We start from the raw sequence: 22,068 nt of genomic DNA, 5'->3' as shown, positions 1-22,068 counted from the left end.
GGCTCTTGATATCGATCGAGAAAAATGACAGCTTTGGAAATATATTTTGCAGCGGACTGAAACCATGCAGGAATCGCCGGACTGCGTAACAGGGATCCTAAATGATCATTCTTAGAGAACGACCGCATTGGTCATTTCAGTAATTACATTCAAAATGATCGTCCTGCCTTCTCATCAGCTGTTGGTATTTTTGGATGAGCTTTGTTTATAACGAACACCGTGTTTCTTTTTTTTTTTACTCGAGAAGACACAGCCAGAAATTTTTCTCGTTCTGTCGATGACTAAGTCAATCTGGAAATCGTGGATTGCCTTAGTTCTGCGAACATAATGTTGTCATAGTGAAGAAGAACTTCGCACCGAACAAAACAGCATACCGCCTTGTTGTACCTTGTTGTGGCAAGGTCTTGCACACGGAAAGCGAGATCAAGCGGAAGCGGACTTGAATGCTCACAGTGTGCTCAAAATAAGGTTATTTTCCAAAAATGATGTCAAAGGAACACTGCTGTAGTGTTATGAAACTTCCAGCACGAGCGTGCCCCCTGATAGTGACTCCAGCGGCTGCCCGCCTAGCGCACGTAACAAGGTTTTTCTAGGTGCACTGGTGTATATGAAGACCCCTTTCCAGATGTGGGCACTTATTTCCACTGGTTAGACTCAGTCACGTCGAAGTGCAAGGATTCTGTGCCGAAAGACCGGTCCTGTCATTTTTCAAGGAGGTCCCGGCTTTGAAGAGAGCAGGGTTGGTTTTACATTTTGTAGGAGCACGTGAGAGAGCAGGGAAAGTCTGTAATAAATACGATGCCTGGCACACACGCAGTTCCTATGCTCAAAAACAGTGCTAGATCGCCGGTTTCCTAGCTGGAAGTCTTCGAACTTTATCAATGCCCAGTCGAAGGGTGCCTCAAATTGTCTTGGGGAGGTGAGCACCGAAGCAAGCTATATCGCGGCCGCTTTGCAGCATTTATAGTGCCGACAGTCCGCTATACAGACCGCGAAGTCGATTCGGTCGCAGATTTCCAGCTATTTAGGAGGAGAAGACAATTCAGCATCATGAATAGCAGGTCCTGATTACATCGGTCATTGACCAGCGTTAACTAGAAGTACCGTGTCCACACAGTCACCAGCTTCGAACTGCAGCGCTTCGTAGAGATGCGAGGGGATATAAGCCGTCGTTTTCGTTCCAGGAAATAGGGACGGATGGCTTTCAGACAGGTTGGTTAGCCGGGAGCCTTAGGAAAGTTATGGCTCCTTTCTTTTGCTGCCACCATTTCACATGGTTGGGAACACTTCTACCCTTGTGCTGTGCAATGTTAATGCATGTTAAAGGTCCCCAGGAGGCCGAAATTAGCCCTGAGCCTTCAACTACGGCACGTCTATCTCTCTTTCTCCTTTCGCTCTCTCATTCACCCCTTTCCTCACGGCGCGGCTCAGGCGTCCACCGTGATATGTGATACAGATAACGCGTCATTTCCTTTAATCAAAAAATAAATTTCAACTTTTCCCAGCGATCTGGTTAGCCCCGAGTGGTCAGCCAACACAGCATTCGCCTCGCCAAAGCTTCGGTCGCCGAACTCTTTCTGCCGCAAAAAAGAATAATTGGCGACGATTACGTTACTTCATAATGCAAAAATTTCGGCGCAGCTCATCAGCTGTTTTAGCTTTTCAATAGGCTGAGGCAAAGAATTTGAGCAAGACGTGTATGTTCAACTACAGACAATATGTTATTTTTCGCACATTTTCTTTCTTTAAGAAACACTACACTAACAGTTCTTGCTTGTGATGAACGAAGGTTTGTGGTCGGAGAAATATATGGATATATGCTCGATTTGCTGCACCAATGCCTGGTTCTCGAAGGCGAGGTCTATGCAAGTATTTCGCGAGGTTGTCACAGCCGCGGGAGGCGTTACGAGCGAGAGTAACGAGGTGTTCCTGATAAGTGGTAAAAAAATTCCTTTGTCTTTATATGTACATTAAAATCCTCACCCATCCAGCCACTGTGGCAGGTGGTTATTAATGGTTGATCGTGACAGTTCGGTCACCATTATCAGTGCTAACGCATGCAACCCAAACCTCTCTCTCTCATCCCCCCAATTACCTATAAGCGCGAGTCAGGCGTCCGCTGACCCAGGAAGCCAATTATATGCACTTCCTTTCCTTGAAATGATCGGATTATCAACCTTTGCCAACGCCAACGCCAATGAACACAATGAACGCCGGCGGCCTATGGCTTCAGTGCGAGGTTTCTGGCACAAAGTTGTCAATGCCTGCAGCCCGCATCTCTCTGATCCCCCTCGTACCTATAAGCGTGATTCAGGCGTCCACTGACCAAGGGAGCCACTTCCTTTCCTTAAAATTGCACAACGTTGTCAATGCCAAAGCATGCAGCGCACATCTCTCACTCCCGCCGCGTAGCTTAAAGTACGACTGAAGGGTCTTCCGTTCAAAGAGGGCAGTTATGCGCCTTTCCTTTGCTTTCCAAGTTCCCGCTTCATTGGTTTTGCAGCTGAAAACATGATTTAGGTGTCCACTGCTGGTTACAACGGCGACAGCGTTGGCAATGGCGACGCCGCTAAACGAAGAAACGGGCGCCAAAGAGCTGCCCTCTAAAAAAAAGACCCTACCACTGTGGCACCGCCACCTTGGCGGCATGCTGGATGTTGGTGCCACTCGAACGCCTCTTAGGGGACGCGTCTGTTGACGCCTAACGATATGTCCCACATGTAAAGTTTGCCCTTGTTGGAGGTCTCCATTGACGACACCTGCTCCAGGGCCAGGATAATGTCGGCCAGCCAATGGTCGCAGTCACTTGCCGCAGAGATATTAGGACTGGATCTGCATGGGGGCCTTGCTCTTCTCTGCGACAATTAATCAGTTCTAAGCCTCTAGCAATGTAGGCTGTAGTCGAAACCGATCACACAACACTGCACCACTCCCTGGTCAGTGTAATGAATCAACCTGAGAGCCGCCAGGGTATTGGGCACTACAAATGCCTTGCATCCCCGAAAAAACAAAATTTAGCAGCCTACAGCAATAGTCACACCAAATAAAGCTAACTTACAGGCAACCTTAAAAGGCCACCACAGATAAACCGCCACGTTGCACGATTAAGGGGTGGTCTCTATGATATTTCAATCCTGACTAAATTTTCGTTAAAAAGCACTAAGCTTGAATCCCCTGGTACCTTAAACGAAATGGAAGAATCTACCTTAGTTCACAATTTGCTCAGCTTGACCTTACAGCCCATTCTGAAGGAAACTTTGTTGAGAAGTTTGCCAGCTAGAAGTTGAGGCTACATTGAAACGAGCAGATTTATTTGTGTGTCCTGTTATTCAGTCTGGATGCGCGTCGAACATACCCTGTTGACTTCAGTCTGTTAGCCTTCGTGAAGGCTGATCCAAAAGCATCTGCTCTAAATAGCATTGTGCAGGATGACAGCAGAAATGCGAAATGAGAAGATACCTTGCCTACTGCTTTGATTAGTCAGAAATCTCCGTTCTGGTTTCCGGAAGCCTGTCCACTACACTTGTGAGGTAGCCATAAGGACTTGATAGCTTGAGTGCAATTTTAAATTTCACTCCTTGTTTTATCGTCAGGGCAGGATTATCAATAGCTAAGCAGAAAGCTTTTGTACTCCTGCGTGAGGCGAAGCTGTTACAACGCTGCGCCCGTTACTCACGTCCTGACTGTTCTTGCATAATTTCGATCTTTACGCTCCTACAAAACTTCACACAGACGCCAGGGGTACTGATGTTGATTTCACTCAGCGCAAACCACGTCGTTGCTTACGCCAGCCGCGCACTCACGAAAGCCGAGACTAATTATTAGTTCACAAAATAAGAACGTTTGCGGCATGTTTGTGGGATGACAATCTTTCTCCCTTATTTATGTGGGCGTCCATTTTATGTTATCACAGCTCAACATGCTTGCTGCTGGCGGCCTTCTCTCGAAGATGCTTCCCGCTGCCTCGATCTTAGGGCTTTGTTTACAAGAGTGCGAGATTCGTTTGATTCATTACTCCGGTCATACGCACCCAGATGCTGTCGCCCTATGTCGCTTCCATGTATTCCCTGATGCTGATCTACGTCTGTATCCGGCTCGACTCCTTCTTCTCTTGACACCGTTCATAAGGCTTCTCAGCAGGGCAAGGATCCCTGGGTTGTTTCAAATTTGGAGTTCTTAGCGAACCGCTGGTTATGACTCAAGCCCATAAATTTTTCTTACCTGTTAAGCTGCTTTACCATCTGAACTATCTACCGGGTTGTCGCAAATGGCTTCAAGTCATTTCACGGCATTTTCGCTCCATCATTTGCGTCGGTTATCAAGGCTACGGGATAAGCGCCCATCCCGGCCTACTGAAAATGTTTACCAGCCTGCGGCCGGGGTACTACTGGCGGGCATGTACAGTTTCGTCCGCCAGTACGTACGACCGCTGTTGTCTCGAAATTCAGCGCCCAACGAACCAACCACCGCACGCTCCTTCTGCTATGCAGCCATTACTTTGTCTAGCCCTGCCATTCAACAGCGTTGGAATCGTCCTTTATGGTTCACTTCCCAGCACTTCTGCACAGAACAGCTGTACCATTGCCACCACCTATAATCTGACGCGCTTTGCGGGATCTCTGTCGTTGACAGCCTCGACGGTCCATGACGTCGCTGGTTTCATACTCCAGAATATAATTCTACGCCACAGGAGCTCCCCAAGAGTTGCTTAGCGGTTGGGGTCGCGTCTTCTTCTCCGACGCCTTGGAAGACTTTCTTCAGGAGCATCATATCGTTCGCTACACAACGCTTTCGTACCATCTACAGACGTACGGCATGAAAGAGCGCTTTAATGAGACCCTCGGCAACATGATGGACAAGTATTTTCATCCCATCACTCAAACTGGGACCAGTTTTACAATACGCAACATCCACTTACAACTCTCACGTAAGCCAATGCCGGATTTCCGCGGTATTTTCTGCTGTAGAGCCATGGGCCTTCGTACATAATGAGCACCATGCTCTCTGATCGACCCGATGCATCCGGATTTACAATCCTTTCCCAAGCTGCAACGTATTCCGAAGAATTCCGTCAAATCGGCCGTAAATTTGCAGCTCACGACCAGCACAGTCAGAAAAGAACCCGTGCCACTTCTGCCCATCTACAGCCTTCTTATCGTCCCGACTGCCTTGTTTGGCATTGGGTGCCGTTCTCTACCTCAGGCGTGTGACCACATACCAGGTCCCCTATCGCGTCCTTGAGCAAACCTACGGAGTCACCTCGTCGAAGCCCCTCACGTCCTCGTCAGATCCCTGTTGCCGTTGTCATGAAACTGTCCACTCTGGCCGCCTGAAACCCTACTGCGAAACTGCTATAGTCTCATGTCCTTATGCCACCATGATGGCTCCTTTAAATCGCCGGCAATTTTAAGAATGATAGATGGAGCTTCAAGCACCGGAGGCCAGCGCCAATGGAACGAATATTCACGAAGGTGAAGCTGACAAAGCTCAATCTTGCTCTCAGAAGCGCTGATCTACGGAGAACATTCAAATAACGACTATGGCCGTACACATCAGTTGCCTCTCTTGTCTCTACTTACGGATAGAAGACCGTGAAATGCTCAGGACGATGGCGACGCTGTACTGCGCGCTTTGAGCTGTACGGCTGCCCCAGTCGGCTTTTCGTTGCAAACAATACTGAATCTTCGCTCTGGTTGCTGCTTCGCCATCGTCTCGAGAAATTCACACTATCCACATCACCAACGCCACATAGTCCTGTCCCCGCCGCGGTGGCCCAGTGGTTACGGCGCTCGGCTGCTGACCCGAAAGACGCGGGTTCGATCCCGGCCGTGGCGGCTGAATTTCGATGGAGGCGAAATTCTAGAGGCCCGTGTGCTGTGCGATGTCAGTGCACGTTAAAGAACCCCAGGTGGTCGAAATTTCCGGAGCCCTTCATTACGGCGTCCCTCATAGCCTGAGTTGCTTCGGGACGTTAAACCCAATAAACCAACCAAACCAACCTAGTCCTGTCCCACTGTAGCGAATAGGGCTGACGCGTCCCTGACTGCTGAAGGGGAACGCTTTCGCGTGCAGGTTCGAAGAAGAAAACAACCGAATTAAACAAAAAATTGGAGGCTTATCAAGGTTAAGCCCAGTTGATGCGAAGCATGTTAAGCAGCTGCCTCAGTGTGGATGGGGCTAAGTAACGGAGACGTGGTTTTAGGTTAATCGTCGTACTTTATTCTTTGCAGCCCGACAAACACACTCTTATGGTCCGTAAATGCATGACTGTTGGTTTGCACGTCACTTCTTGACCGCATACACGCCCGGCGCAAAGACGCTGGCGCGGTTGCGGGCACAGAGACTGACGAGACGGCGGGCGCGCGCCGCTTCATCCCTGGCGTGACGTCACATATCACGTGATGCAGCGATGGTGGCGCCGCCGCCGCGTCGCGCGCGACGGCGCGAACCGAAACGTGGAGGCCTCCGCCGGGCGACGTCCGACGGCGCGATATGAGGCCCCATCTGCAGCCGGTGTGACGTCATCACGTGACGTCACATCACGTGATCTCACTTCAAGGTCAATGGTGGCCACCGCCGGGCGTCGCGGGAAGGCCCGAAACCTACGTTAATATTCAAATTCAAATTCAAATTCTTTATTTCTGCCTTGTAAAGGCAGAAATATACTTCGCATAACAAAATGAAGCCGTGTTTATACTTTAAAGGAAAAGAGCCAATAAAAGAAACGAAAACACGAGGAAAACACACACTAGAAACGCGTACAACACTACGGATAAAAAAGAGAGTTCACCGGATACAAAGCGTCCCAGGTGGAGCCATAATGCCTTGCAGGTAGCGAGACGCGGGTTGTCGACTTGCGATGCGTCGCTGGCGTTGCGTCCAGGGAAGCGGTGGTAGAGAACTAGGCGCAGAAGAACGGAGATGGACATGGGAGACGCTGAGGAACTCCTGTCAGCCGCCCCCAAGAACTGCGCAGCTGCAGCAGGAAAACCGTAGCCAGGTCCTGTCGACGGCGTTCCAAAACAACGTAGGCTTGTGCAGCCTATCGAAGGAAGCCTTGGCAGCAAAGTGGCGATCGCAGTAGGCCTGCGTCGTTGATTCAAGCGAAGTCCACGGCAGCACAGACCCGAAGTCTGACGACTGCCACCTCCACGCTTGAATGACGCTCAATAGTCTTGCGTCGATGATCGATGGGAAGCCACTGGCAGTTCGAAACCAACGTCCGACAGCTGCCACTTCCGCGCTTGAATGACCAGACTTGTACTGCGTTGTCTTCCTCAACACCTCGGTTGTCTGACACGGCAGCCTTCCGCGCCTCGTGCCTGCCTCGCGTACACCATAGGCACGCGCACACGCGCAACGCGGGGCTGGCACGCACGGCGCTCCGCTGTCCGACACACCACTGCCGACACGCAGCGTTCCAAAAATTCCTCGACAGTGTGGTGTGCACATCACACCCACCCAGGCGAACCAGGAACATTTTGCGTGACCAAAGACGGTGATGCGTATGATAGGCTCGTACTTCGTGAAGTAACAGCACGTGTGACATTCCAAACCGTCGGGGGTCAGTCACAAAGCAACCTAATTTGTTTCTGTCTGCCGGTCCTGCTGAAGCGAGGAGAACTGAGCCAACACACAACACCTCCGGGCCAACCTTATTTATTGACGCTCCGCCTGAAGTCGGAACTGCGGGTGCCGCTCACCGCTGGCTTGTGTGAGGAGTCGGTCTAGTTCGTCCAACAGGTGCCTTGCTCCTGGCTGCTCAGGCGGGGTGGTGCTCAGCACTGTGACGGTCCAGCAGTCCGGCGACCGCTGACTTGGGGCTTCGAGCTTGACACGATCGGTTCTCCTAGTCGTCGTGGCTGGCATTGCTAAGAAGGTAGAGACCTCAGCTACTTGGCCGTCTCGGCTGGCGATCAGTTGGCTATGGTCCCCTGAGGTCTGGCTTCGCCGACTATAGACTAGCGCGATCATGCCTCGGTTCACTTCACCCTCTCTGCTTGTTTTGTTTCTGTTGTCTTTTCTGCAGCCGCTGTGTCTCTATGGGGATTTCCTTTCTTTGTGCCGAAGTCATCCTCGCCCAACCGTTTTTCGCCGTCGCTGCTCATGCAGCCGACTTAGAGCGCCCATGAAATTCTCAAAAAGCCGCGGCCATTACGACATGACGGCCGATGGCCTTGTTGGGGATGCGTCAAAGGGGATGAGGTGTCCCTCAGAGGGCAACGCTTCCCTGAAGCCAGTGTCCCGCCTCCTCTGCTGGGAGCTTGCCAGGTGCCAGCCGCCGGCTGCCCCGCCACCTCGAGCCGTTACGCAGTCTGTCGTGTCCGCTGCTAGTAAGGCCGCCTGCTGGCGCGCACGCGCGCACTCACAAACGCACAAACAGGCTTGTCTGCGCTCCAGGGGAGGGGAGGGGCACCGCACAACACGCCGCAGGGAAGTCTGTGGTTGAGTTGGGCTCCTCGCACGGCCTGTTATCTTTAACCCTCTGGCTACTTTGCACATCTGTCCTCTTTTGCGCCCGCATTCCACACAATGACCTTCGCAGACGTGTGCAGGGCGGTAATTTTGAAGACAGGCACAATGTATGCAACATTATTCGGCAGAGTGAGTTGTTTTGCTCAATGCCTAGGCCTCCCGTGTACAGCCCTTTACACAAACATAACCCATGGAATGCGACGCTGATGCTCGCCAATGTGATCTTTCGTCTGACCGACACCGCGCGGGTGGGGTTTGAAACGCACGAAGATGATTTCAAATCTTGGAACGGCAACACGCAGATGATGATGATGATGAAAACTTTTATTTTGGGAAAAAGAGTTTGTGAGCCACAGAGTGGCCCCGCTACATGGTCGGCGTCCCTAGTCCGGGACACCGCACGACGAGGCCCCGTCTCTCGCCCGTTTCACCAGAGCCCTTTGGGACTCAAGCGAGGAGCAGTTGAGGAGGGCAGTCTCCCATGCCTCTCTGGAAGGGGTAGGGGAAGGGGGGAGGTGGGGATTTTGAGTACATGCCCACACCATGTGGAAGATATCACAGGTCTCCCCACAGTGTGGGCATCGCCCATCCGTGTTAGGATCGTAATGTTTTATTATTGCAGGACAGAGTAGAGTACCTGTCTGCAGGCGCCTTAAAGTTCGCTCCTCCGTCTTACTCAGCCCTTTTGCAGGGGCTGGGAAAAGGCGGTGGTTGTCGCTATAATGTGTTAATATTTCCCTGAATCGCAGCAGCGGCTGGTTAGTCTCCGAGCCAGAAGAGCTGGGATGAGGAGCCCGGTGAGTAAGCGCTCGGGCAGCCGCGTCAGCGGCCTCATTACCTCGTAAGGCCTGGTGGCCAGGAGCCCAAATGATTCGTTTGGGTGTTGGATCAGTGGCAGTCCGTCGTAGAATACAAGCAGCTAAGGGGGAGATCTCCCCTGACAAGTAATATTCACATGCTTTTCGGGAGTCCGTGATGATTATTCTCGAATTGGCGTGGGCGGCAGCAAGCGCTATCGCTACTTCCTCGGCCCGCATTGAATTCGGGGCTCGAAAGGAGAGTCCATCAACGTGCATTTCCTGGTGAACGACAGCGGCCGAGTAAAATCCCGTGGGCGATGGCCCTGCCACGTCAACATAATATACACCGGGTCGAGAGCCGTGTTGTCTCTCAAGAGCCCGAGCCCGCGCTTGTCGTCTGTTTTCATGCATGTCGGTGTCCATGTTACGGGGGAGCGGGGAGACCCAGAGCATATGGCGCCATAGTACTGGGATACGCTCCGCCTCCTCTGGAGTGCAGTCGTGTTGGATGTGTAAGCGGTTTAGCAGGCGGCGCCCAGGAGCCGTCTGCGTGAGCCGCGTGTATTGGTTCACGAGGTGGGCCTCCCGCAGCTCCTGGTAGGAGTTTAGCACCCCCAATGCCTTGAGTTTGGCATTAGAGGTAGCCACCGGGAGATCCAGGGATCGCTTAGTTGCCTTGCGGATGACGGCGTCTATTCGCGCCTCGTCTTGCTTAGTAGTGCGGAGATGTGGCACGGCGTAGAGGATCCGGCTAGTCACGAAGGCATAGACGAGCCGAAGCGCGTCCCCGCCCCGCAGACCACCCCGCTTGTTGGAAACGCGGCGGATCATGCGCCCTACCTGTTCGCCTAATCTCTTGAGTTTCGCAATAGTGGAGTCCGGTCTGAGTCTCTGGTGAATGAAAAGGCCCAGAATACGGAGCTCCTCCACCTCTCTAATAGGACCTCCTGACAGAGAGATGTGTATTGCTGTCCTATCCTTTGGGTTCGCTCTGACATGCAGAAACTCTGATTTCGCTGGAGCACATTGGAGCCCACAGTCATTAGCATACGCATCGACTATGGAAGCATCCTGTTGAAGGCGGTCCTCCATGTCCCCAAGGCTCCCCTGAGTGGTCCAAATTGTAATATCATCTGCATATAACGCGTGTTGAATGCCTTCCACCCGGGCCAATTGGCTTGGGAGGCGCATCATAGCAATGTTGAACAGGAGCGGTGATAACACTGCTCCCTGAGGGGTACCCCGTGTTCCCATCATGTAAGGACCGTATTCCTCGCCCTCAATCCGAAGAAAGGCCTGGCGATTAGACAAGAAATCTCTTACATACGCGTAGGTCCTAGCCCCACAATCGGTATAACTCAAGTTGGCCAGGATGCTTCCGTGTTTCACATTGTCGAAAGCCCCTTTCAGATCAAGGGCGAGGATGGCTTTGTCATTGTGTTGCATAGTTGTGGGTCGTATTACATCCCTGTGCAGCTGGAGAAGGACATCCTGTGCAGACATGTGAGGGCGAAACCCGAACATGGTGACTGCAAAGAAGCCCTTACTCTCCAGGTATGGAGAGAGGCGATCCCGTACCATCGTCTCCATAAGCTTGCCCGCACATGAGGTCAGTGATATGGGCCTCAGGTTGTCCGTATTCACGGCCTTACCTGTTTTAGGGATAAACGTCACAAGTGACGTTTTCCACTCGGGAGGGAGTGGACGCCCGTCCCAGATCTGGTTGATGTATTCTAATAAATGAAGGTAGGCTGAGTCCGGTAGGTTCGCCAACAGGTTCACTGTTCTGTGGTCCCGTCCCGGAGCCGTACCCCGGCGCATTTTTGCTAAGGCCGCCTTAAGGTCGTGCAACTCAAAAGGGGCATCGAGTGTTTCATTAGGCCTGCCAGAGTACATGTACTCAGGCCCAGGCGGGTCCTCCATACGACAGAGATATCTGTCGCACAGAGTGTCCGCAAGTTGCGCCGTCGTACCTTGGAACCCTTGCAGAGCCCGCCGGAGCTGCTTTTGCGTCTCCCCTCTCGTTTGGGAGGGGTCGATTAGACTGCGAAAGAGACGCCACGTCCCCTTCGAGCTCATCTGATGAGCTGCGGCGTCGCAGCGTGCTATGCAATTTGAATCTGAGAGCTCGGCAGCATACGCTGCAGCCTGCTCTGTGAGTTTGGCTATGCGGTCGCGTAATTTGCGATTAGTTTTCTGCTTTTTCCACCGTTTAGTCAAGCTCCGGAGGAGGAGGAGGAGGAGGAGAAAAGCATTTATTTAGTAATGTACAGAGAGGTGCTCGGGGAGAGGCCCCTAGTGGTTCTCACCCCTTACAATACTAGTCGGAGTCCCTCATTCCGGGATCCCGTTGGTCGAGACCGCTACACAAGTCCGCCGAACCAGGGCCTGCTGGGCCGATAGTTCCAGGCAGCTGAGTAGGGCCGCCTCCCAGTCCTCTCGGGTAGGGGAAGGGGTGATTGGGGGGAGAGAAGGATTTTTTCTGCATGCCCAAACCATGTGGAAGGTGTCGGCCACCTCCCCACAGAATGAGCAGCGGCCGTCAAAAGAAGGATTAAAGTGCTTGAGAACCGCCGGGCACAGCAGGGTGTTTGTAAAGAGCCTGAGGAGAATTCGTTCGCCAGCTTTACCCAGTCCTTTCATAGGAACTGGGTATCGCCGGTGTTCGGCACGATAGTGCTCAGTAATTTCTTTAAAAGAAAGGAGAGGGCTGTGATCTGGGTTAAGCTCCTCCCAAGGGACGCCTGTGCCCGGTGAGTGAGTGCGCGGGCTGCCTCATGGGCGGCTTCGTTACCTGGCATGCCTTGGTGGCCGGGGACCCATATGATTGAGCGATGAGTTGGATCGCCGTCGCGAGTACTGCGGTGTAAAATCTGGTGAGCGAGTGGAGTGATCCAACCGAACTCAAATTTACGACAGGCTCCGCGAGAACGAGAGGCCGTCCACCTGTTTTCCCTCGTGTATGAGTGCAGCCGTGTACCATTCCCCCCTGGAGCGGTAGGGGCCTGCAATGTCGACGTAGAAGACGTGTTTCTTTGAGCCATAGCGGCGGTGCAGGGCATTCGCCCGCGCCTGGCGCCGGCCATTATGGTCCTCCTTGTTCATCTTAGTCGGAAGGGGTCGAACGTAGAGGGCGCTTCTCCACAGTTCTGGCACTCGAACCCGTTCCATGGTGTGGTGATCATGTGTGATATGTAACCGGTCCAAGAGGCGGCGACCGGACACGGTCTGGGCGAGACGCGTGTATTGGTTAACGAGATGCGCCTCGCGGAGTTCTCGATAGGTGTTCACCACCCCCAACGCGAGAAGTCGCGCGTTGGAAGTGGATATCGGGAGGTCGAGGGCTCTCTTGAAAATTTTGCGGAGTACAATCTCCAAGTGATCTTCGTCATGTTTCCGTAAGCGGAGGTAAGGAGTCGAGTACAGTACTCGACTTGTTACGAAGGCATGCGCGAGCCGCATCGCATCCTTACTTCGCAACCCTCCTCGCTTGTTGGAAACGCGGCGAACCATTCGGCCCACCTGGTCGCCGACTTTGCGGAGTTTGGCAAGAGTTGTGTCTGCCTTACGATGTTGATTAATGAAGAGACCGAGTATTCGTAGCTCCTTCGCTTCACGGATGGGGCCGCTTGCGAGAGAAAGCTGAACGGAGAATTTGCATTTCGGAGAAGATCGAATATGCACAAATTCAGACTTGGACGGGGAGCACTGGAGGCCGCAGTACGTGGCATAGTGGTCAACTATGCTCGCCGCTGCTTGCAGGCATTCCTCCATCTCTCCTATGTTTCCCGTAGTGGCCCAGATGGTGATGTCATCGGCGTACAGCGCATGCTGAACACCGCCGACAGCCGCCAGCTGTGCCGGGAGATACATCATAGCAATGTTAAAGAGAAGCGGGGACAACACAGCGCCTTGTGGTGTGCCCCGCGTTCCCATCTCAAACGGGCCGTACTCGGTCTCTTGTATACGTATATAGGCCAAGCGGTCTGTTAAGAAATCTTTGATGTAATTGAATGTACGAGGACCACAGTTAATCTCGCTAAGGTGTTTTAGTATGACGCCGTGTTTAACATTGTCAAACGCACCCTTGAGATCGAGTGCTAGGACTATTTTGTCGTTGTGTGGGTGTTCTATGGGTTCGAGAACCTCGTGATGAAGCTGTAAAAGGATATCTTGTGCGGACTTACTGGGTCGGAAACCGAACATGGTGTCGGCAAAGGAGTTCTTGCTCTCGAGATATTCTGAGAGGCGGTCACGGACCATCGTTTCCATCAGTTTTCCTACGCATGAAGTGAGGGAGATGGGCCGGAGGTTGTCTGTGTTTACCGGTTTCCCCGCCTTTGGGATAAAGGTTACCAATGATGTCTTCCAATCCGGTGGCAACGAAGTGTCCCCGGTCCAAATGGCGTTAATATATTCGAGTAGGGTTTCGTATGCCCGATCAGGAAGGTTCGCCAATAATTTGACTGTGACCTTATCCCTCCCGGGCGCCGTCCCCCCTGCGCATTTTGGCAAGAGCCGCGCGAAGGTCGTGAAGCTAGAAAAGTTGATCCAGTTCCGGATTATCGCAGCCTGCATACGAATAATCCTGCCCACGCGGGTCTTGATCCTGATTGAGGTACTGTGAGCGCAAGGTGTTCGCCAGCTGCTTCGTGTTTCCTTGAAAGTTGTGTATCGCGCGATTGATGTGTTTCTGTGTTTCCGAGCGTGTTTGTGTGGGGTCTATGAGAGTCCTGAAGAGCCGCCAAGTGTTGCGGCTGGACATATGTCTTGGTGCGCTGTTGCATCGATCTACCCAGTTAGTGTCTGCGAGCTGGGCAGCATACTCGGCAGCTTGCTGGGTGAGGTCAGAGATGCGAGCGCGGAGTTTACGGTTGTGTTTCTGCCGCCGCCATCGCTTAGTGAGGCTGCGGCGAGCTTCCCAGAGGTGCATCAGGTGGTTATCCACGTCAGGTGCACGCTCCGTAAGGTGGATATGGTTTTCGTGCGAACGGAGTGTTTGCATGAGTCCTTGTGCCCAAGTGGAGTAGTCCTGTTCCATGAGAGAAGTTACTGGGAGGGCCTGGCGGAAAGCGTTCCAGTCGGGAAGTTTGGCTTGCGCAAGGGGGCGACGTAAGGGCCGAGTGTAAATGACAGTGTTCAGTATGCAGTGGTCGCTACCGAGGGTGTCCTCGGTGTTGATCCACTCTGCGTGTTGGATGTGTTTCACGAGGGTAAGGTCGGGGCAAGTGTCCCGAGTGACGGAGTTCCCTACACGTGTTGGGTGGACCGGGTCGGTTAGAAGAGTGATGCCCAGCGTAGATATAAGTTCCGCCAACTTACGACCACGCGTCTCTTCCTTGCAATAGCCCCACATGAGACAGGGCGCGTTAAAATCGCCCACTATCATGAGGGGGTCGCGACCCGCGATCCTTAGCGCTGCGCTAAAGATGTTAGAAAAAGTGATGTTTTTGAGTTTCGGGGGGCAGTAGATATTAAGTATGTGTACGGGGCTATCTGTTCGCCGCAGGGGGAGGACAGAGACCATCACGTACGAATATTCCAAATTTAGATCGAGATCAACCTCCTGCGCTGTGTAACCCTTATGGACTAGGATACAGGTGAACGGGTCTCGTTGAAAAGCGTTATAGCCCGTGAGCTTAACCGCATCTCCGGTTTCTTGCAACGCAAGGACTGCGGCGGGGTGTTCAAGGTTGTCAATGTACGCCCTTAAGTGGGCGCGTTTGGTCCTGTTTTTGAAACCCCGACAATTCCATTGCACAAGGGAAAAAACTTGCTGTCTTTGCGGGGGGCGGCGCCCTTTAGGGTGTTGGTTGGGAGGGGACGCAGCCATGTTGATTTGAAGGGAGACTGCCTTGGAGAGCCGGCACAGGTTCCGTCACCTGCGGCTGGATCGGTTCCGGCTCTTCCTTGAGTTCGGTTAGATCGATGGGGCGGTTGAATATTGATGGGCGGTTTGCGTCTTTGAGGGGCCCCATTCGGCGTAGAAGCCTGGGGTTTGACTCCAGCCACGTCTTAATATTGGCCGTCACGGTGGCCGTAACCGTGGCCGTGACTGACTTGAACAGGTTTTCTTGAATTTGGCCGAAATTTGACATCTGAGTCGCTAATGCGGCAAGGGCGTTTTCGAGGGCGGTGAAACGCGCGTCAGAGCTAGATGATGTCGGGTCCACCGGCACTTGTTGCATCGGTTCCGGAGCTACCTGGGCAATAGGCGGGGGGGAACGAGCCGTTTCTAGAGCATGAATTTTGGCCTGGAGTTGAGCATTTTGAGCCCGGAGAGTCTCGAGCTCACGGCGGAGGTCCGCAACCTCAGAGTTAAGGGGGGGAGGAGGAGGAAGGGTTGGTGGGGAAGAAGGTAGGGGAGTGCGGGGGGACTGAGGAGGCCCGTCTCGGCTGCCTACCTTTGGCTGTGATGTCTTCTTTGGTGTGCCAAGCGGACGGCCCTCGAGAGGCGGGAAATCTCCGTTCTGGAATACGGGTGCGCCTAGACCACGTGACGACTTTTGGCTTGTTGATGGAGGGGACTTGGAGACACGCCCGGGCAACGCGCCCGCCGGTGGCGGTGGTCCGGATGTGCCTTGCACCAGCTTGTTGCCAGGCGGGGGAACGTTTGGAGTGGTGTCAGCTCCTGGGGGCACTGCACACTGACGCTGCTTTCGTTGACCGGTTGGGTTTCCCGGTCGTTGCAGCCTCCGGAATTTCGCTTTGCAGTCTTGCGAGCCCGTAAGGTGGCCGCCACCGCAGACGATGCAGGAAGGGGTGCACTCGTGGGTCTCCAAGTTGCCGTCTTCGAGGACTGGGACCGTTTGGCCTCAGTGTCCGCAATGATTGCGTTGAGGATCCGGGCATAAATCCACACGGTGGCCAATGGTGCCGCATCGGAAACACGCGGGAATAGTCCGCTTGTATTCGCGTACCAAGGTCACCACACTGTTATAGTGCACGTAACGTGGCACTTTATGCCCCACGAAGGTGAGCAGGGCAATCGTCGACTTCCCCAGCTTGCGGATGAAGGCTATCTCTCCTCCGCGCCACTGGACTTTCGATTTCAAGGTGGTAGAAGTTTCCTGCTCATGGACGGTAATGATCCCCCTGCAGACTTCACCGTTAACTTTGGCGTGACCGACCATCGGGATGGAGCCTTTGGAAGCTTTCAGAGTAAATTCACGAGCGAGCGCGTTCGCCGCATTCACGTCTTGAGTGGTGGCGATAACGATATTCTGGTCCCAGCTGGGCCAGATACTAAGAGTGTCCACCGAGGAGGCATTAACATAGGCGGAGAGCAAAGCACCAAGCTCACCGTTCTGCAGAACCGTCTTCAGGGAGACCGTCATTCTGGGCTTGATGACGATCGTGAAATCTTCTTTGCGGAGTCGAGGCATAGCGGTAGGCCGCCATTTCGTCGATCCAGCTGTTTGCGAGAGCTGATGGTTTGAACTTGAAGTATTTTGATGCACAGAAGCAGGGGCACTCACGGAGGGTCCGTCCACTGCCGAGGTGTTCAGGCGCTGCTGGCGTTTGCGAAGTGCCACCAACGAGAAGAGGCCTTCATCCACGATCTCCTGCGTCGGAGTGGAGGTTTCAGGAGAAGACGGGGCTTCTGCGACGACTTCAGTCCATGCCATCGTCTCGGGATCGTACCCGCGGCGAGCGGAGGCCGCCATGGCGTCCGCGGAGAACGCTGGAGACAGGCTGCTTGGCTTTAGGCCTGGCTAGGGCTCCCACGGGATGAAGACATAAATGGGCCTAAAAGGCCCAAAAATTGGCCCACCCGGTCGAGAGCGATGTCTTCGGGTGCCGGGTGATGTTAATCGTCGAGCACAAGCAAAATTTTCGCGGTCGCAGGGAATTTTTCGGTAATCCGGACAAAAATTGTCGGAGCCGAAATGAGGCGCGTCCGCTCGAGACGCGGCCGGCGATCGCTCTTTTCAAGCTCCGGCGCGCCTCCCACAAATGCAGGAGGTGGGTGTCCACTGCGGGGATCTCTTCGGTGGTTTGTAGTGTTGTGACGTGTTGTTTCTGATTGTTGTATATGTGGTTAGCCCATTCCGCGTAGCCGCCGGAAGATAGTACGGAAGGGATAGTGTGATTCCGGAATTTGTGCCAATCGGTCAGCTTGGCCTGACCCCATTTTTTGCGCGCTGCCTTTGCCTCGAGTGTAATCCGGAGAAGGAGGTGATCGCTGCCTAGAGAATCTCCCAAGTTCTCCCATGCAGACGCTCTAGCATTTTTAACGAGAGAAAGGTCTGTACACGTGTCGCGGGTTACCGAATTCCCCACTCGAGTGGGATACGCCGGGTCCGTGAGCAACGTGAGGCTGAGGGTGGAGATGAGCTCCGCCAGCTTATGTCCTCTTGCCTGTTCGAAGTGGTAGCCCCAATGAAGGCTGGGAGCATTGAAGTCTCCAACGATCACTAGAGGCTCTTTGGCTGCCAATTTTATCGCGCGAAGGAAGATTTCATTGAAAGTTACGCGCGGCTTACGCGGAGGGCAGTATATGTTGAGGATATGTATTGACGGGTCGCGGCGTCTGAGAGGCAGTACTCGGACCATTGTATATTCTTGCTCCATACTCAAGTCTAAGTCGACCTGAACCACGGTGTAAGCCTTACTCACCAGGATGCACGTAGAGGGGCCCCCCTGAAAGGTGCTGTAGCCTGATAATTTAGCGTCTATGCCGGGCTCCTGTAGGGCAATGAGCGCCGGCATGTCACCTAGGGACTGCAGGTAAAGCTGGAGGTGTGACCGCTTTTTCCAAGATCTGAAACCCCTGCAGTTCCATTGGATGATCTGGAATTTTTCAAAGTTTTTAGCATGCCTATTACATCTGCTAGCCATCTTGTCGTATTTATTTAAGAGTGATCGGAATAGCTCTGGCCGGGAGCCGGCGCAACCCCAGTGAGGGGCCGCACCGACCCACCAGCTGCCGAGCCTGAACCATGTTCCTCCGCTGCCTGACGGGAGGCTGTCTTACGTTTGAGGTGAGGGGATGCGCAGCTTGTGGCGTTCTTAATTTGGGTGCTGACCCAGGGCTGCACGGCTTTAAAGACCGAGTCAGTGAGCTGGGCCATAAGGTCGGGAAGTGCTTGCGTTAAAGCAGCCTTGAACATGTCCTGGAAGGACTCGCGGACTGCTGACATGATTTGGTTCGGGAGGGCCGCCACTTGCTCCTCCAGTTGCTCGGTTTGGCGCTGCAGTGCCTCTAGGCCGGCGACGCGACCAGCTGATCCAACTACCGTGTCCCTGCTCTGCCGCGAGACGCTAGTGAGGCAAGATGTTACGGATGATCCGTCATCCTCGTCGTCTGGCTCAGCTTCTTGCATTGGTTCAGATGATCCGGCCTGTTTGGCCTCTAATTTCTGAATTTTGCGCGCTAGAATTTGGTTCTGGCGCCTGAGCTCCTCTACCTGCTGCTGTAGGGCGGTTTCGGTAGGGGAGGGACGGGTAGGGGAGGGACGGGTAGGGGGCCCGGAGACTGCCCTACTCCAACTGCTCACCTGTGGTTGGACGGGTGCCAAGGGCGGGAAGTCCCTGGCGTTGAGGACCGGGGGGGCCGCCTGGGTCGCGGACTTGACAGGCTTCGATGGCCCGGTTTTGACCTTGGTTTCCTGATCGGCTGACGCTTTCTTGGCCTTGGGCGGAGGAGCCTGCTTGGGCCCCGTCTTTGTCTTCGGTTTGGATCCTGATGGGGAGCTGGGTTTGATGGGTTTCCGGAACCGCCCGGCACAGCCAGGAGCTCCGGTAGGGTGGCCGCCTCCGCAGATGAGGCAGCTCGGAACGCAGTCATGTTCCGCCGGGCCGTCAGGAGTGGCATCGGGAACCTGGACTCCGCAGCGTTTGCAGCGCCCCGGCTGCGGTCGCGGGCACGCATCGGCCCGATGGCCCACTGTGCCACAGCGGTGGCATGCAGGCACTGTTTTCTTGTACAGGCGAACAGGGAGCCGTTCGTAGCTGTACCACACCGTCCGTGGCACCTTAGTCCCCGCGAAGGTGATCACCGCAACCGGGGTTCCCCCCAGCTTGCGCACAGACACCACATTTGGTTCCGCACAGAGTTTTCTTTTAACGGTTTCAGACGTTTCGTCAGGCGAAACACTCACGACGCCGCGACAGAACGCACCGGAGAGTTTGGGGTGTCCCAGGAACGGTAGCTCGCGTTCCCCAACCCGCAGCACAACATCCCGGAGTAGCTTCTCCGCGGCGTCGACTGGTTTCAACGCACATACTAGCACGTTTTGGTCCCAAACAGGCCACACCGCAAGTCCTGCATTTGCGTCGTCCCCGAGGATGCTGCGGATTGCAGCGCCGGCTTGTCCGGGACCAAAAGTTGCTCTGAGGTCGACCGTGTTTCGCGGTTTCAGCACCACGACGATGTCGTCTTTCTCGATACGCGGCGTGTTCTGCGGCCGCCACCGGAGTTGCCTGGAGCGCTTCGAGGTTGCGTTCAGCGCACTCCCGCCCTGCGTATGCGTAGAGCTAGCCGGCGCCTGTTGCTGGGTGGCACCAGCACCAGCGTCCCTCGATGCCGCCGCCGCGTTCTTCTTTCCGCGCTAGACGCGGACCATATCTTCAAGGTAATCGTCCTCGGTTGGTAGAGGATCCTCGCCTTGAGTAGTACCCTCGGATTGGTTTGTATCCATTGTTACGATCCGCAAGGACTGTGGGTCGTACCCGGTGACTTGATTTGGAGCCGCCGAGGCCGAGGGATCGCCGACCGGGGCCATCGCAGGCCCCGGCGCCGTTAGGCTTAACACCACCGCGGCGTGACGAAGACTTCAAATGCCCGAAAATTGGTCAAAAATTGGCCCCACCTTTACAAACGTGGTGTAGACGGGTGCCGCTGAGGTTCCTGGAGACGATGGTACCAGGCTTACAGGGGGAAAACTTGATGTATCGCAATTGATTGCGAGCTATCACGGAGCCGACGCGGCATGCGACCGCTCCCGTCACCGACGCGACGCTCTCCAACACGCAGAGACTCCGCGGCCTGTTCGGCAAACCTACCGGAGGTCAAGTCGCCGCCAAGATGAGTGTCTCGTCGCGGGATTAAAATCTCCCAGCCTTACATTGACTTTAATCAGGGCGTCCTTGCCATGTGCAGGAAGGTTGATAGATATGTTGATGCGAGGTAAAGTTGGCCACTTAAAGATATTGCCGACGACGCCTTTATGCATCTGCTCTATAAATACTACTGTACTTTCACATCTGTTCTCGATGTGCGCCTTCGCTTCGAGCAGGCGAAACACGGGCGCATTTGCTAACGTTTCGATCGACTACCGAAAACGGTTGCCAGCTCCCCGTGCGATGACCTATTGATTCTGCGGCAGCCTTCCCACCAGGATACCTTGACCCGCATTGCGCGTCGTGAACTGAAGGCAATGATCACCGCTCTCTCCACTTTACAACTGCCAGCAACATTTTGGCCCTTATCCACGCTGTCGTCTGCCAGGAGGTTGCGAACATCGCCGTCCCTGCTAGCCACGTCGAGGATTATGTTTCCTCCAGCCCAGACCCTCCATGGAACGTGATCGCGGCTTCCATTTGCAGTACCAGCTTCTTTTCTCGGTGCCGGTACCGCAATCACACTAAATGGCGTAGGCCGCATGGTCGTCATATCTGTATTACAAGCTCACGTTTCGGGCACATGTCCCTTCGTTACCGAAAAGTTTGGTACCCGCAACCCCATTCCCAGTCCTTCGGCGCCCGCCACAGCCACTACACCCGGTGTCGTTACTCACCTCGTACACATGCGCCTCTTGGCGAGCGCACTTTGCCATCTCGTGTGTGCAGCCGCTCTCCGTTCCCGCAAGTTCGCGGATCCCATTTCCCTTTTAAAAGCAGCAACTTATCTCCGTCCAGCTGTGGTCACCTATCAGGAAACTAGGTCAGTCACCTCCAAAGGTGACGCTGCATCATTCACCCGAACTGAAATTCTTTTTTGTACCATTACTACCTAAATTAATGTCGTGAATGTTCCTGTGGATTGTGTCTCGGTCCATACTGTCGCTGTCACTGGCGCACAAGTATCTGTAATAATGTCATCGTTGCGCGGACGCCTCAAGAAGGTTTTAGCGCCTTCCGCCACGGGCATAATTCTCATTGCTTATGGCTGTAACAGGAATGTGCAATGCAGAAATGGGCATTACCGGTCGTCATATCGCAGTTCCTTTCACCGACCTAACCAGGTGCCCTCAGGATGTGTTTGTTGGGCTTTACTTTTAACAGCAGCCCTTTTTGACTCTTGCACTGGCCTGCCATTGGAACAGCACCTCTGCTATAAAGACTCCACAAGCCAACCCAGCGTTCCACTCACCGAGTTTGCTCATCTACCACAGAAAGTTGCCGTCCGCATCCCTTTTTCGCCTTCTTCCCCAGTCCTTGACGGCACCTACGTCACTTACCCTATCACCGCTGTGATTATGTGCTTAACGTCGTCTTTCAGCACCGTTCTGTATATCCCCCAGAACCGCACCTGCACCATCTCCTCGACTTCACCCTGTCTGAAGTTCTCCCCGGGGGCATTTCACTTGCTGGGCTGCCCCTACCGACCGATAGCCCAGTTTATGCCCTAGTTTCTAACTACCTTCTCACAACCCCAACACCTACGCATAACCGCCCTCGCGTACGGTTCCTATTTCTAGCAGGTTTGTGGACGCTCTGAGCTCTGTGGACTCCACGGCCCTTCTCAACCTCCTGTCCTTATAGAGCAACATTTTCGGCTTTGATGACCGTGTCTTGGATAAAACCTCAATTGTCGCTCAACGAATTTATACCCACGATGCCCATACCA

At 53.9% G+C, this 22,068-nt stretch overlaps 1 protein-coding gene and 1 pseudogene across 1 annotated transcript; both read right to left on the bottom strand.

Annotated features, from left to right (window-relative positions):
- LOC149334819 (uncharacterized) overlaps positions 1-7,869 on the bottom strand; it is an 81,802-nt pseudogene extending 73,933 nt beyond the window's left edge.
- Positions 7,870-8,799: 930 nt separating this feature from the next.
- LOC149334818 (uncharacterized) lies at positions 8,800-20,883 on the bottom strand. The gene is made up of 3 exons (XM_089553674.1): positions 20,682-20,883; positions 18,776-19,485; positions 8,800-8,964 (listed from the first exon to the last, which is right to left on the bottom strand). Exons 1-3 carry the CDS (start codon positions 20,881-20,883, stop codon positions 8,923-8,925), a joined length of 954 nt encoding a protein of 317 aa, XP_089409800.1. The 3' UTR covers positions 8,800-8,922.
- Positions 20,884-22,068: the final 1,185 nt, after the last annotated feature.

Source organism: Amblyomma mixtum, chromosome 7, assembly GCF_055824585.1.
Source record: "Amblyomma mixtum isolate Tamu chromosome 7, ASM5582458v1, whole genome shotgun sequence".
Taxonomy (NCBI): Eukaryota; Metazoa; Arthropoda; class Arachnida; order Ixodida; family Ixodidae; genus Amblyomma; species Amblyomma mixtum.
This window is presented reverse-complemented; position numbering and strand designations above follow the sequence as displayed.

Bases quoted from the DNA above. Each gene is read 5' to 3' on its own strand.
- LOC149334818 (XM_089553674.1), bottom strand. From the start codon at position 20,883: ATGCGGCCTACGCCATTTAGTGTGATTGCGGTACCGGCACCGAGAAAA. The intron at 19,486-20,681 runs GTAAAGTGGAGA...CGTTGAAACCAG, and splicing joins CCAAAATGTTGCTGGCAGTT to TCGACGCCGCGGAGAAGCTA. The intron at 8,965-18,775 runs GTGAGCAGTTGG...TACCCCTTCCAG, and splicing joins TGGCACCCGTCCAACCACAG to AGAGGCATGGGAGACTGCCC.